General features: G+C 44.6%; 1 protein-coding gene across 3 annotated transcripts in view; it reads right to left on the reverse strand.

Moving 5' to 3' along the window:
- The window catches only part of CMYA5 (cardiomyopathy associated 5), a 146,644-nt gene extending 135,592 nt beyond the window's left edge, over positions 1-11,052 (reverse strand). For all 3 annotated transcript variants that reach the window (XR_003940984.1, XM_030193228.1, XM_030193227.1), the window contains exon 1: positions 10,860-11,052. Coding sequence is in view for 2 of the 3 variants with exons in the window: in XM_030193228.1 (XP_030049088.1) it covers positions 10,860-10,975 (116 nt within the window). In the remaining variant the exon portion in view is untranslated. The remainder of the gene's footprint in view (positions 1-10,859) is intronic.
- Between the last annotated feature and the right edge of the window lie 5,459 nt (positions 11,053-16,511).

The raw sequence follows: 16,511 nt of genomic DNA on the forward strand, positions 1-16,511 counted from the left end.
TTATCAAACTATCCCCTGTATGTAACTAAGCTTCCTGACTTCCTCTCTTACAATGACCAGGATGGAAAGTTATTTAGAAACCATTTTGCTGCAGTTTTTCTTGTGCAGACAAACGAAAAATATCTACTAGTATCAAAATTTATCTTAAGAAGTTGTTCTATATTATTATTCATTACATTTGTACCCCGCGCTTTCCCACACATAGCAGGCTCAATTCGGCTTACATAGTAAGTTAGAATTACAAAGTTTTGAAGGGGAATGGCTTACATAGTAATTAGAATTACAAAGTCCATTATAAAGCTGTTTAACATATCTGAATTTCTTCAGGGTCATGGACTAAGAAGATCTATAGTTTATATTGGCAATGCAAAACCAACTTTCCTGCCTGTAGGGAAAATGAAGCTTGGGGAGACACCAAAGACCAAGGTACTAAAGTGTGTTACTGCATGCAGTGAGGCTCTGCTTCTTCCTGGTTTGCCCAGTAATGACCTTCAAAATAGTATTTGTTGACCATGTGTGATACTATACCCAATAGCGTACAGTATATGTGAGATCAGCCAGTACCATTGTGAAGCAGGAGCATCCTGAGTTGGAAATGCGCCCTATGCAGCATACCCCCTAGTACTCTTTGAGCAGGGACTGTCTTTTTGTGTATGGTGTACAGCACTGCGTATGCCTTGTAGCGCTATAGACATGATAAATAGTAGTAGTAGTACTCCTGCTCCACACACTTAATCACGGCCAAGCAGGGGAGGCAATAAAAGGAGCACAATTTTGGCACCCCCATCTGCCCTGCAGCCACACAACTCACTATGGCCCTGTTTTTAAGATCATCAATGAGCACAGCAAGAGGGAGCAGAGCTATCTACTGCATCATCTTTCTGAAAACACTAAAGAGGTAAGCCTAGGTAGGTGAGCTTTACAGGGTTCTTCTGGTTCAGGGACTTGTCTTCCATAGGGAGACTTACTGGGACATCATTTTGGGGAGTAGGATGTCTTTTGACGAGGAAAGATCATAAATTGGGTGTGGCCTTGCTAAGGGGATGCACATGGATCTTCATGGAGTGGGCCTAATCACTTGGAGGAGACATGGTAGATTGGGGATCATTGTTGCCTTATTGTTAGTGTAGGTGAAGGTTCAGGGATATGGAGAACCCTATTCATTGTTGCATTAGCTACCACTGTGGTCTGGGTATCCAATATGTGTATCCTTGGCTCTTGTGTCTCAGAGCCTGAGATCTGTATGAGGGAGTAAGACACAACAACACCATATTTGCAAGTTAGCTAAAGTTTTAGGGAGGTCAGTATCACAGCTGCAAAGTCTAGCAGCTTTGCTCGACTGACTTCTGAATTCCCTTCTAAGCTCTACCTTTTTATTAGCAATAATCAAGTATGACTGCATATTCCATTACATGATCAGAAATCTGATAAACAATATACCTCTTTCTTACACATTGGTTGTAACATTTACAACATATTTTATCTTCTTTGGCTAGACTACACACACATTTCCTCCCTTATGCCTTGTTTCTCAAGATCCTGTATAGTACATTCAGGTTCAGCAATTACAGATAGTCACGATGGTGACTGTTTCCTTGTCTGGGCTCACCTCACCCTCTGGTGGCCAGAACCGGTGGCTGCTATGGACTGTCACACGTTCCAGACTTCAGCCCAGTCCGGTCCGGATCTTCCGGGAGGCCAGACTTGCTTCTCTTATTTGTGCCTGCATAGCACCCGTAGCTGCCTTGTGATTCCTGCAGTAAACTTCAGCTGCTGATGGGCTTTATTAACCACCTGGAAACTTCTGTGTTTGCCTTTGCATTGCCAAGGGTCGTCAGGTTAGTTTAGTTGGTGTGCTGCTGCACGGTTTTCCTAGCCTTGCTCTGTGGGCTCTTGCCCTTCTGTTTTGTCTTGTTCACTGTCTGTGTCCCTGTTTGTGGCTGCCTTACAGCCTTCAGCCTTGGTTCTTGTGTCTGTGCCTATGTGTTTCTGTTTGTGGCTGCTTGGCAGCTTTCAAATCTTGGTTCTGTTCTGCTGCCTGTGTGTGGAGCTCTGGTCTGTCATTCTGAATGTCTGCAGTAGCCAGCATTGTCCCTAATTAGCTCTCTGCTGTGCAGGTGGTCTGCTCCTGTTCTACCCTGTCTGCTTTCAGCTTTCTTCCCTCTGTTTGGGACCCCTGCTTCTGCCAAGCTTGTATGTATATCCTAACCCCTGCTTCTGCCAAGCTTGTGTGAATATCCTAAACCCCTGCTTCTGCCAAGCTTGTATGTATATCCTAAACCCTGCTTCTGCCTAGTTTGTGTGTCTATCCTGAACCCTGCTTCTGCCTAGCTTGTCAGAATATCCTGAACCCTGCTCCTGCCTAGCTTGTGTGTATATCCTTAACCCTGCTTCTGCCTAGCTTGTGTGTATATCTTGAACCCTGCTTCTGCCAAGCTTGAATGTACGCCCTGTCTGCCTAGTCTGTGAATCCTGATTCCGTCCAGCTCCATCCTATAAGGCCTGCAGGCCGCACGCACCCAGGGGCTCAACCTCTGGGGAACAGCGGTCAGCGCATGTGAAACCCGGAGCTGCTCCATTCCTGTTTGCCTCCTGTTATCCCAGTCCTGTGGTTCCAGCATTTGTCTGCCTACAGCCGCAGTTCCAGTCCTGTCATTCTGGCCAAGTCCATTCCAGATTCCAGCTCCAGCCTCGCTTGTTTGCCCAGTCCCAGCTGGGGGTCTTGCCTGCCGCTGCTGCTCCTCGGCAATGGTCCAAGGGCTCACGCTCTAGTGACTGTTTATTTTGAACCTGAGATCGTAACACAGATAAATAATATTCACAGCTCCAGAGTCACAGCTCTCACCAAAAGAAGAATTTAATAATTCTTCTTCATATGACTGATACAAACTCTCCATTTCCCCTTGGTCTCCAACTGAACCCCACTGACACAAATTCTCCATTTTTCCTTGGTCCCCTACTGGACCCCTGCCACACCACAAATCCTACTGTTAATGCACAATGGACTAAAAGCTCCATGTCCTTTAACAGGCTGTGTGTTAAATAGTTCATAGCAGCTGGCCAAATAATTCAGTTGGCAAAAGTGATGCACTTTCATGTGGAAGGTACCTAGGGCTCAGTCTGCTGCTCAGGTCAGTTAGGGTTAGGGGATACTGCAGAGACAGTATTCATAACCCCTGTGTAGGAGAATTATAGTAATTAATTAAGGGATACAGAAGAGAAAGTAGGGCATGCCCCCTGCTTAGGGTCATCACTGCAAAGATCAGTCTAGTGTATTCAGGGACCAGAGGGGATATTAACTTGAAGAAAAAAATCCTTGGGTGGTGGGGACTAAAGGCTCATGGTGCCATATGCCAGCTCTGATTCTGATTGAACTGGAATTATATAGAAGCAAGAGGAAACTGATAAGTCAAAATGGATGGTTAATGTCTGCATGAAAATTGCTGCATTAACTAAATTAAAGACTGATTTAAATACACCTGGTATATTGGCCACTAAAGGACCTTTTTGTTCAAGTGTGATAGATATTTGCTCTTCCTGTATTAACAGCCAAACTTAACACATTGTAAGTACAAAAGCTATGCAATAACTGTTGGGGGCATATGCAGCAGTCACCCTGCAGTTTCCACACAGACAAGTTTTCCTCCTGTGCTTTACTGCCAAGCCCAATTAGGGTTAATGCATCCAACACCATCTCTTGAGGTGACATTAGGTGCACCTGTGCTAACTGCACATTTGGCACTTGGAGCAGCATTTGAGAAAGGATGCCCATCACACACATATCTTAGCATAGGCTACAGCCTGTTCTAAAATACATGTAAGGAGGACATTCATGTACTGGAAATGTCCAGCCTGAACGTCCAATGTTACAAACTGAAACATCCAAATTATGAACAGGGAGAAAACAAGGGACATGAACATCTGTATGGCAGCATAGGGACATCTAACTTATAAAATAGCCAAACAGACATCCATGCACAGCAGAGGGAAAGCCTAATGGTTAGAGCAATGGGCAAAGAATCAGGGGACCCAGGTTCAAATTCCACTTCAGATGTTTGCGATTTTTTTTTTTAATGGTGAGCCTTCCAGGAATAGAAAAATACCTACTATACCAGAATGTACACCACTTCAATAGCTTTCAGGCTTGCAGGTGTCTTATACAAGGTGAGACAAAAAGAAGTAGCCCCCTACATTTTTTTGCAGTTTTCTCAGCAACCACTTTGAATTTCAACAAGACATTTTACGTACTTACGTCATCATACTTACATATTACCATTAAACAATATTTAATTTCCTTAAACTATGTTAATGCTACTGACATTTTAGCATTCCTACATAGCGATTTTTACCTGTTAAATATGTTCAAGCCAGGGGCGTAGCTGCTATGGGGCCACAGGGGCCTGGGCCCCCCCTGCCGGCGAACCTCTCAACCCCCCCCCCCCCCGCTGCCAACTACCTTCGCTGGCGGGGGACCTCAACCCCCGCCAGCCGAAGTCTTCTTCCTTCGTTTGGTTTCTTCTGACTGAGTCTGTCGTCCTGCACGTACAACGCACAGGACGTCAGGCTCACAGAAACAAAACGAAGCCCTGCAGATCACAAGGCTTCGTTCTGTTTCTGTGAGTCTGACGTCCTGCACGTTGTATGTGCAGGACATCAGACTCAGTCAGAAACCAAACGAAGGAAGAAGACTTCGGCTGGCGGGGGTTGGGGTCCCCCGCCAGCAAAGGTAGGTGACGGCGGGCGGGGGGGGGGGGGTCAAGAGGGTCATCGGCAGGGGGGGAGGTCAAAGTTGTTGGAGGAGTCGGCAATGGCGGGCGGGCGGGGAGGGGGAGGTGTTGGCAATGGGGGGGGGGCTAAAATGTGCCCCCTCACCTCGGCTCTGGACCCCCCTTTCTGTTGAAGTCTGGCTAGGCCCCTGGTTCAAGCTAAAACACAATAAAATAACGTCATTCAAATGACACAATTAACAATATGGAGAGAAGACAACCAAAAGGAATCCCACGTACAACATAGTAGAACAAACAGCAGTGGGAAGATGGAGATGGCTTGAGAAAAATCAGGTACACAGGATGATCTTAAATTGCTAAAACACTTTATTCCTACGATAACATGCATGTTATCACAGAAATAAAGAGTTTTAGCAATTTATGATCATCCTGCATACCTGGTTTTTCTCAAGCCATCTCCACCTTCCTACTGTCGTTTGTTCTACAATTAACAATATGACAGAATTTTGCAGTCACTGTGAATGCTTAACGTGTCCACCTACAGGTTTAACTCAGGCCTTCAGTCACTTTGGGAAGTTCTTAACAGCCTAGTTAAATCGGTCTCTGTGGCAGATTGTCCCAGATCATCTGCAGTGCTTCCTTGAGTTTGTCGATTGTTTGCGGCTTTGGGTGGAGCTTGTGATAGGCCTCCAACATTGCTCCCCAACAACAGTAGTCCAAGGGGTTAGGTCTGGCGAATTTGGAGGCCACTGGTACTTTGTAATAAAATCTGGTTGTCCTGGAGGCAGTCCTGTGTGATGCATGCTGTGTGTGCTGACACACTGTCTTGTGGAAGATGAATCCAGTGGGCAGCAGTCGATTGCAGTCCTTGACGAGATTAGGATGAAGACAGTCAACGTAATATGCACAGTGAATTTTAGCTTCCTCGTCCATAAAGTGCACTCATCCCTTGACACCAAAACACATGCCAGCAGAGACCACCACGTGCTGCGCAAATTTTTCATGCTGGACCATAAGACAAGCTAGCTTGATGTTAGCTTTCTTCCTACTCACCCAGAATCAGTTGTTTTGGTTACTGATGGGTGGGGGTGGGGTTCAGATAGAACTTTTTCTCGTCGGTGAAGAATACGCTTTTTGTGTCATGAACTTAAGAACCACAGTGCGTTTCAGTCACTTCTGTTTCATGGCGCTGTTGATTACTTGTGCTGGCACATGACAAAAGGCAGGGAGATGGAGATCCTCCTTCCCAATATGCCAGACAGATCTGTCACTGATGTCAAGCTTGGCAGCAATCTCACAGGTGCTAAAGTGTTGGCTGCTCTCACCTTCCTGGGAACAAATCAGCTCCTTAACACATGTAATGTTTATTTCTGAGCACATGGATTTTGGCTGACTTTGCACTCTGTCCCAGAGCCTGTTTGATCAACATCCCAACAAATTTTCTTCACAGTGCTGAGCTTCCAGGTCTTCAGATGATACACAGCCAGTATTGCCTTTGTTGCAAAACTTTGTTCATGCAGTATCTGGATTCTCATTTTGTCCACTACTGACACCTTGGTCTTGATTGCCATTCCAATCCGAAATGCTTTTAAAGAAATTATTTGTAAATTATCATATAATCAAACAAATTATTCAAATTCAAAATTATAGTTTACAAAAGTCTGTCACTGTGAAAAATCATTAATAGTACTCTGGTACCCCGTTTTCCCCCCCCAAAAAGTCAAACATTTTTGAATGCACAAAAATGCAAGGTGGTCACACTACAAAGTCTAACTTCACTGTGTTTAAAGATAATCTCACTCTACTTGGCACATAAGCATAGATAGTAACAACAGATAAAGCTGTAAAATTTCACATTGAAATTCCAAGCAGTTGCTGAGAAAACAGCAAAAAACTGTTGTTTACTTATTTATTTATTTATTTGTTTGCCTTACCCTGTACATTCAAGTACAATAGGTATTTTTCTATGCTTGGAGGGCTCACAATTTAAAAGTGAAATAAAAAGAACTAAAGTGGAATTTGAATCCTTGTCCCTTGGTTCCCAGTCCACTGCACTAACCATTAGGCTACTCCTCAGATCTGCATGGTACTCTGTTAAGAATGTCCATAATTCCTGACCTCTCAGAGCATGGCATTCCTTGCCAATTTCACATTCAGGGGAAAGGGAGGGGAACAGGTAAAAAAAAAAATAGGGGGATTAAGGAGGTGTCATGCCTTAATCCCTCCAGTGGACAGCTGCTCAATCAGAGCAGCTTTCTGTAAATGGATGTGACAAGTACCAGGTCTATGTACAAAGACTAGAGGACACTCAAGGAAGTTACATGGAAATACTTTAAAAACAAATAGGAGGAAATATTTTTTCACTCAACGAATAGTTAAGCTCTGGAACTCTTTGACGGAGGACGTAGTAACAGCGGTTAGCGTATCTGGGTTTAAAAAAGGTTTGAACAAGTTCCTGGAGGAAAAGTCCATAGTCTGCTATTGAGACAGACATTGGGAAGCCACTGTGTGCCCTAGGATTGGTAGCATGGGATCTTGCTACTATTTGGGTTTCTGCCAGGTACTTGTGACTGGCTTCACCATTGTTGGAAACAGGATACTGGGCAAGATTGACCATTGGTCTGAGCCAGTATAGCTGCTCTTATGTTCTTAAGTAACAATGTCCATCTTTTTAGACTTTGATGTCCCTTCTCCTTGTGTGATCGAAGTTGAACACAACCAAAACACAGAACAGCAACCCTTGTAGCCATACAAACAAAACAGTCACAACAAGGGCGACGGGAAAAAGGGGGGGAGGGACAGCAGATGATGTAAAAAATTCCACTTTATTGAACATCCAGGACTCGACACAAGCCGTGTTTCGGCCCACAGGGGCCTTCTTCAGGAGTCACTCAAATTGGATGTATGTTGATACACCCGAGTCCAAGCGATTTTGGAGGTGCTTCAACAAACAGTTTACAAGGACTTACCCTTGATTCACACATTGAACGTAACAACATTGCTCTAGTTGTAGGATGCTTTATCATGCAGAATTGTTTTCTATGGGAACAGAGTGGGTGGAGTCCAGGCTCTCTCTTGGTTCTGACTCGCTGCTTATTTCTCCTGTCAATAATCAGCAAGTCACCCTCACACTAATAAAATGACTACTTCCAAAGTTCTGGCATTAAATGAACTGCACTACATATTACATGCTTTGTGCAGAGTTGTGAGAATGTCTGTCTGAGCTTTGCTCCAATGGAAGCTGAAAACATGCTACATGGTTGCCTATGTACACTTGAAGAAAATCAACTGCCTATAAAATATTTTTGTGAGAGAAGTAGTAAGCACCCTTGGCAATGAATGAGTTAACTGTGCTTTTATAAAGTAGCATTTAAAAAAAGTCAGTGCATCCTTCAGGAAGACAATACTAAAAATTGCCATACAAAAGGCATCTGAACCTAAGCTAACTTCTGCCACTACTACCTACTGAATAGCAATGGTGTAGCCAGAAATGATTTGGGGGGGGGGGGGGGGGGGGGGGATATGTGTATATCAAATTTGTCATAATCACAGGAAGGCAAACACTAAACAAAATCTACTGCCGCAATGTATAATTTTAAAAGAGGAGCCTGTGAAAAATGAGGAAATTAGCAAAAAAAAAACCCTAAAAAATGTGTGAGGCATAGAAATAATTTTAAAATACTGTTACTGAAGCCCAGATCAAATATATTCCTTGCACTAAAAAAAGGCCAAAAGAAGACCTAATGGACTGCCCACATGGTTTTAAAGAGAAGTGAAAAAGGCAAATAAACCAAAAGCGCATCTTTACAAAAAATGGAAACAGTGAAGAATATAAGCTCTAGCAAGTCTGATGTAAAACAGTAACAAGGCAGTAAAAGTCATTGTTTATCGCTGGACATTTGTGACCCAGATTGGCCATTGTACAAGAGACAGAACACTGTATTTTATAACCCTTGGTCTGACTCAGCATGGCTTATCTTGCGTGTATGTTCAAGCCTGTGCTGTCCCTAAAGGTGTAAATAACTGACCTCATTTGCAACCCTGTCACGCCTCACAACTAAATATACTACTGCTTGATACATCTGGCCTCTTAAATTCTCCTCTGTTGATTCCCTTCTGATTAACATCATCATTTAAGAAACACAGTGCTGTAGAGAGGGGCATGAATGACAATTCTATAACGGCATTTGATTTACATGTCTCTTGAATGCATAAAAGTGCAGAATACTAGCAATTTTGCAGCTGAGCGTTTACTTGTATGAGTAGTGGCAAGAAAAGCACCTAAGCTCTGTTTTGTAAGGGCATGCCTAATTGGCATAGTATGGAAATGTAAGGGGGAATCCATAGGTAAAGAATGGGAGGGGCTGCCATTTTCCAATGCAACTTACTGATTACTATAAATTATTCATGTCCTTGCTGCCTTTAGGCGTTCACAGTTATGCCAGATCTATGGCTAATGTAACTGTGGGCATATACTACTACTACTACTTAACATTTCTAGAGCACATTTCTAGAGCGCTTCTAGGGTTACGCAGCGCTGTACAAATTAACAAAGAAGGACGGTCCCTGCTCAAAGGAGCTTACAATCTAAAGGACGAAATGTCAAGTTGAGGCAGTCTAGATTTCTTGAGTAGAGGTGTGGTGGTAGAGGTGTGGTGGTGCCAAAGGCGACATTGAAGAGGTGGGCTTTGAGCAATGATTTGAAGATGGGCAGGGAGGGGGCCTGGCGTATGGGCTCAGGGAGTTTGTTCCAAGCATGGAGTGAGGCGAGGCAGAAAGGGCGGAGTCGAGTTGGCGGTGGTGGAGAAGGGTACTGAAAGGAGGGATTTGTCTTGAGAGCGGAGGTTACGGGTAGGAACGTAAGGGGAGATGAGGGTAGAGAGGTAGGGAGGGGCTGCAGATCAAGTGCATTTGTAGGTTAATAGGAGAAGTTTGAACTGTATGCGGTACCTAATCGGAAGCCAGTGAAGTGACTTGAGGAGAGGGGTGATATATCGGTCGAGGCGGAAGATAAGACGTGCAGCAGAGTTAGCTGCATCAATGCTGGGTTATGCTAGTATTCAATAGTGGAAGCTGGACCCCAGATGCCATTATAGAATAGACTCTCACTGTATGACATCGGGGTACCTAACAGTAGGCACCCACTTATAGAATTGCTCTCATAATGCTCAGTGCCTACTCCTAAGAGCTTACAGTCTAATCAAGACTACCAAGATCTGTACTAGAGGGGCACCGTCTTTAACAGCAACATTTCACAGAATGTTTGAAGAGATTCCTGCGTTGTAAATCATTTCCTATTACTCCAATCAAAATAAAGTTTTTAAATTATCCCGATTCCCCACTATGATTCTATTTTTTTCACCTACTTCATAATCCCTATTTGGGTGCATAACATGCCTCCCAACAATAATTCTGATGGGAAGCCATCTGCTTATGTACTGAATAGCTGAAAACACCCTTGTCACGCAGTTTGTCTCCCGGCTCTGCCCATTTTTCATGCCGGCCGAAAAAAAATGCACCTGTTGCTTCATATCTGAGCTTAACCCTCTAAGTACCGTAAGAGTCACCATATAAGAAGGTTAAGGATAATGGGTATTTTCGGAAAACACGATTTATTTTCAAAACCACACAAACAGGTAGAGGTAAACAAACTATTGGAAGCAGTCAGATAGTGTCTACAGATAAACGTATAAACTGGCACAACTTCTATAGTTCAGGATGCCGAGCACGCCTTCTCGTGATAATCTCGATTCTCTGGCATTCCTGCTTGATATCGAGGCGAAAGGGATGACTAGACACGCATTTTAACTTGGGAAGTCTGAAGCAATATTATGCAAATGTAATAAATAATAATAATAGTAAGGCAAAAATCAGGCACTCCAGTTCAACGAACACTATACGAGTTAAAAAAAAAAAAACAACCAACAACCTAGTGTCACATGTATCAGACATGAAGGGCGGGGGAGGGGGGAGCAGCACCGCGCTCCAGTTACATTTCGCAATAACTTTAGAAAACAAAAACAACTTTTGATCATCAAATCATTATATTTCAAAAACAATTTTTTTTAAGAATCCCTTTGAAAATGAAGTTTGCAAGAAAAGAAATGCGATCATTGTTTTAGGTTGCAGTACCTGCTGGTCAGCTCCTCGGCTTCCTGCGGTTCCAGCACACCTTCGGGGATTTCCTCGTCTATGGAGAAGGAGACTTCGGAAGCCCGGTCGCCGTCCGCAGGGCCTGGACCCTCCATGTTTCCCCTTCTCAAACCACCCAGGGGTTGCTGGTAGCAAGGAGCCTCATCACAACAACATCAGCGATCTCCGGTCAGAGCAGTCTTTAAATAGAACGAAATGCCAGTCCTGCACGTCTCTTCCCTTCCCTCTTTTTTGGGATTGTCTCAGGGTCCTAGACCCTATCAACTTCATGCTGATGTACAGGGTAGATGGTAGCAGGGAGAGATGACTGACCCATCCTCCAGTCATACTCCCTTTGCGGCCCAGACAATGTAATAAGCCATATGTTTAAAAAAAAGTTAACTGGGATTTATTTTTAATATAGGGGCTAAAAAACATTGCTATACAGTAAATCAGGGGTTCTCAACTCTGTCCTTGGACACACCCAACCAGTCAAGTTTTCAGGATATCCACAATGAATATGCATGAATAGATTTGCATGCAATGGGTGTATTGCATACTTCATATTTCATGCATATTCTTACAGGAAAACTGAAAACCTGACTGGTAGGTACAGGAGCAGTGGAAGACCCCTTTTTCTTGGGGGGAAGGGGGCCCAAGCTCCACCATCAACCCAGTATCTCCCCCTTTCCCTTACCTATCACCGCATGGCATCCACCATAAATCTACTTCCCTACCTCTCAAAAACCCTCCCTATGGTGCCCATCATTTCTCTCCTTTCCCTGCCCTCCACTTTAGCATCATCTATCCCCCCCATGTCAGGCTGTCACCACCCCACCCCCTTACCTTGCTGCCTGCATCTGCTCTTTCTTCAATCTGTCACTCTCCTGTTCCTGTGTGCCCAGACCAGGGTTACCACGTTAACACAATCACCAGTGTCCGGACACACAGGAGCAGGAGACAGACAGATGGAGGGAACAGAATCTTCTGCCTGCATCCAGAAGCCTTGCCAGTGCTATCCAATGGTGTGCTGGTAAATGTTCAACAACAGGCTCTCTCTCCGGTCCCCCTCTGCGCCCCCCCCCCCAAATTGCAGAGCTGGCTATAGCCAGGGAGAGAGCCGGGGGGGGGGGGGGTGGCAATGCATTACTCCAGGAAAAAAAAATTAAATGATCCCAGGTTCCAATCTATTTCATGTTTAATGTGCGATAAAATGCCATAAATAAGTAAATAAATATAAACTTTTAATGTTGAGCACCTGATTCTCAAAGTGAACATATTCCAAACACTATAATGAAAATAAAATGATTTTTTTTCTACCTTTGTTGTCTGGTGACTGTTTTTCTGATCATGCTGGCCCAGTATCCGATTCTGCTGCTCTCTGTCCTCTTAACTCCATTTCCAGGGCTTCCTTTCCATTTATTTCTTTTCTTTCCTCCTTTCTTCTTCATTTCTGGTCCTCAGCTTCTGCCTATTTTCTTCATCCATGTGCAGTTTTTCTCCTCTCTTCCTTTTCCCTCATCTCATCTCCTTCCTCACTCTTCCCTCCCCTCCATCCATGTCCAGCATTTCTTCTCTCTCCCCTCCTCTCCCCTGCCCTCCATCCACCCACCCATGTCCAGCGACCCTTCTCTCCCCCTGCCCTGCACGAACCCATACCCAGCGACCCTCCTCTCCCCTGCCCTCCATGCACCCATATCCAGCGACCCTCCTCTCCCCTGCCCTGCATGCACCCATACCCAGCGACCCTCCTTTCCCCTGCCCTCCATCCACCCATGTCCAGTGAACCTCCTCTCCCCTGCCCTGCATGCACCCATACCCAGTGACACTCCTTTCCCCTGCCCTCCATCCACCATGTCCAGCAGTGACCCTCCTCTCCCCTGGCATGCATGCACCCATACCCAGTGACCCTTCTCTCCCCTCCATCCATCCACCCATGCCCAGTGACTCCCTTCTCTCCCCTGCCACCCCCTCCCGAGTTGTTCAGTGAATTCTCCTCCCTCCCTCCAGATCCGGTCCCTCACCGACCTGAGTCTGAGTCACCCTGCCTTTTCCTTCGAATTCTTCGGGGCAGGCAGTCTTGCCTGCCCGCTGCCAGCGCTGACTCTCCCCCGCTGCCGGATCGTGCTTCAAAATGGCCACCGAGACTTACAAGGGCGGCCTCCAAGACTTCAGCAGAAGTCTCGCGAGGCCGCCTCTGGAAGTCTCGGTGGCCATTTTTAAAGCGCAAACTGGCAGCGGGGGAGAGTCAGCACTGGCAGTGGGCAGGCAAGACTGCCTGCCCCGAATAATTCAAAGGACAAGGCAGGGTGACTCAGCGTCAGGGAGGGGAGCCGGCTCGCGCGTTTCAACAACCGGTTTGCAAGTCGGAAGAAAATTTAACAACCGGCTCTTGCGAGCCAGCTCCAGCACACCCCAGGCTATGCCCCCCTTTGAGGCTGGGCCCTGGGAATCTTACCCCTCCCCCTCTGCAGCCCCAGCTAACAAGGCATCAACAATCAATAACTGGAGAAAACAATATGGATTTGTGCACATCTGCCTTAGTCATTATTGTATAACATCAATGCCTAAATTTCATAGTGCACAACTCAAAAGTTGCGTAGATATGAGAGTATGGGCAGATCAGGGGGGGCACTGCCAGAAGTTAGGTGTGATGTTATAAAGTTATGTCATATCAGTGTCTAAGGGTCAGATGCACTAAACTTTACGAGCCAATAACGAGCCATTAACAAACAAGTAGTAAACCCTGGCATGCACTAAATACTTTTTTCCGACGATGGTAGCAGCTAACGCAAACGGAATGCAGATGAGCAAATTGTGTAGAAACCCTATTGAAATGAGATGCACTAAGCTTTTCCGCTTGCCCTATCACTGGAAAACGCTGGGAAATCTAACGAGAGGTCTGTACCTCTCGTTGGGGCTGCGGGGGCTTGGAAATGTATAAAAATGTAAAAAAAAATCGGGAGGGGGCAAAAACGACCAAGTGCTCGTCAGGAGCATCCTTTATTGACATCCATTATGGATGACCTTGCCCCCCCCCCACCTGAGGTCATCACCGCCGCCGCCACCACTCCCCCCTGCATTGAAATCAGAACTTTACTCCATCCTTCCTTCCTTGAAATGCCAGCTTCCCCGCCATCCTCCGCCCCCCATGGCCCCACCCCACCGCCACTCCCCCGTCCCCTCCGTCTGCCACTGGGCCCTCACAGCGCCTTCACACGGAGGTTTTGGCTTGAGTCTGTATCGATTACTTCCCTATTAGGTTTGCTTTCAAGCAAAACCCTCTTCTCTTTCTCTGTGTGGGTTGTTCTGCTTTAAACCTGTATGGATTACTAGCCTGTTAACTTTGCTTCCAAGCAAAGTCCTGTTTTGTTTCCTTGTGTGGTTACCCTTGTTACCTTTCACTGTTCAGAGAACTGGTTGTTGCCAGCCCAACTGCTTTTGTTGATTACTTTCTTTCCACAGCCTAGCTGCTTCCCTGATTACCTTGTTCCCATGCAGCTGGGTGCATTCTGTCTGCTTTTCCCTTCCCTACCTGGCTGAGTTCTAATAAGAGCATTGTTTTTTCCCTTTGTATGCTTTAGACCTTTGACTGCAGTGTAAGCCCTGCTTCTTTCTGATGTATATGTAAAGGCACCTTTCCTTGTTTGCTTGATTTTCCCTTTGTTTCTAGTGTCTGTTATTTGATTCTGTGGCATAGCCTTATGTATTCCTATAGGTGGGTTTCCTTCCCCTTTTCCCTGAGCGCTGTAAGGTACAGCCTAGAGTGTTCCTATGAGTGGCTTCCCCCTTTCCCTGAGTGCTGTAAGGTACAGCCTAGAGTGTTCCTATGAGTGGCTTCCCCTTTTCCCTGAGTGCTCTAAGGTTCAGCCTAGAGTGTATCGTTATAGTTGGCTCCCTTTTCCCTTGAATGCTGTGTGGCACAGCCTAGTGTACTCATATGAGTGGGTTTCCTTTTTCCTTGAGTGCCTAGTGGCACATCCTTGAGTATTCCTTTGAGTAGCTTCCCTTTTCCCTGCGTGCTGTATGGTACAGCTTAGTGTTCCCATGAGTGGCTTCCCTTGTCCTTGAGTTCTGTGTGGCATTGCCAAGTTCTGTTCCTGTTGTGTGTTTGAGCTAGTTCTGTCCGTGCTTCCCTGTCAAGCCAAGCCCGTTCCAGAATCCTGTTCAAGCCAAGCCAGGCCAGGCCTAGTCCATTCCAGAATCCTGTTCCTACCCTGTGTATTGTCTTGCTTGTCTTGAGTGTTCTCTGTCTATTTGCCATGTCTGGTATCCTGTTTGTATTCAGTGCCTGGTTTGCCTCTGCTCTGTGCCTCCCCAGAGAACTTGTCTGCTGCATCCCAAGGGCTCACCAACCTAGGTTCCATGACAGCATTATATAAAAATAGTAGAAGATTGGGCTTCTGCTAACTTTCTTAAACTTAATATGCAAAAAAAAAAACCAAAGTTAGTATGGTTTGATGACCAGCAGGTCTCTTCTGAAATAATAAATCTTTCCTCAGCTACTTCTTTAAAATTTGATAATAAATCAAAAATACTTGGTATAATTTTTGATTCTAAGCTATCTTAAGAACACCACGTTAATGCTTTGGTAAGGAAATTCTTTTTCATCTAAGGAAATTGAGAGCCATTAGGGCATCCTTAAGCCCTGATGGATTTCAAACAATAGCACCGGCAATTTTGCTTCCATTATTGGATTATTGTAATTCTTTAATAAACAACAAATGTGGCAACTCCAACTTCTGCAGCATACAGCTACTAGATTAATCTTTGTATCAGGCAGGTTTTGTGAAGTTAGCCCCCTGTTAAATAACTTACATTGGCTAAGATTAGAACCTCATATTCAATTTAAAATAGACTGCGTGGTCTATACATGTGTTTATGGTGCTAATTCGTTTATGGTAGGAAACGTGCTTATATTCCCAAGTCATTGAGGGCATCTAAGGAGTTCTATACATCTGTCTTTCGGTGTCCCTTCTGTAAAAAAAAAAAAAAAAAAATCAATTGTGACTGAAGTCTATTTGGGTATAACAAAAGAGAGGCAACGAAGTACAAACTAAAGTCCAAACAAAAAAACAGAACCATGGGCCTTTAAAAATGGAACACAGTTCTTTAATGAATGAGCCTTGACAAAAAGACCCGACACGGGCCATGTTTCGGTGACTAGCACCTGCGTCAGGGGTCTACATAGAATACAAAACACAGAAATAATATATTAAAAATTTTTTTTAAACATATAATGAATAAAACCAAAGATTAATATTTAGACTCATCAAGCATACATATGAGTCACCGAAACACGGCCCATGTCAGGTCTTTTTGTCAAGGCTCATTCATTAAAGAACTGTGTTCCATTTTTAAAGGCCCGTTGTGCTGTTTTTTTGTTTGAAGTCTATCTGGGAACATTCTTTTACCTTCCAAGGCACAGAAATATGGAACAGTCTACCTACAACAGTTCGCTTAACTACTCTTTACAGTTATTTTCAAAAGGTCTTAAAAACATATTAATTTCTTAATGTTATGTTTTATAAAAATAATGGATATTTTTGTAAAGATTAGATTATTGATTTTTAATGTAATTCTATCCAGTTGGGATATCTGTTTGCTCTGTTATCCACTTTGAATTGCAAGTCAAAAGCAGAATACAAATCA

The sequence above is a fragment of the Microcaecilia unicolor genome, chromosome 2 (genome assembly GCF_901765095.1).
Source record: "Microcaecilia unicolor chromosome 2, aMicUni1.1, whole genome shotgun sequence".
Lineage (NCBI taxonomy): Eukaryota > Metazoa > Chordata > Amphibia > Gymnophiona > Siphonopidae > Microcaecilia > Microcaecilia unicolor.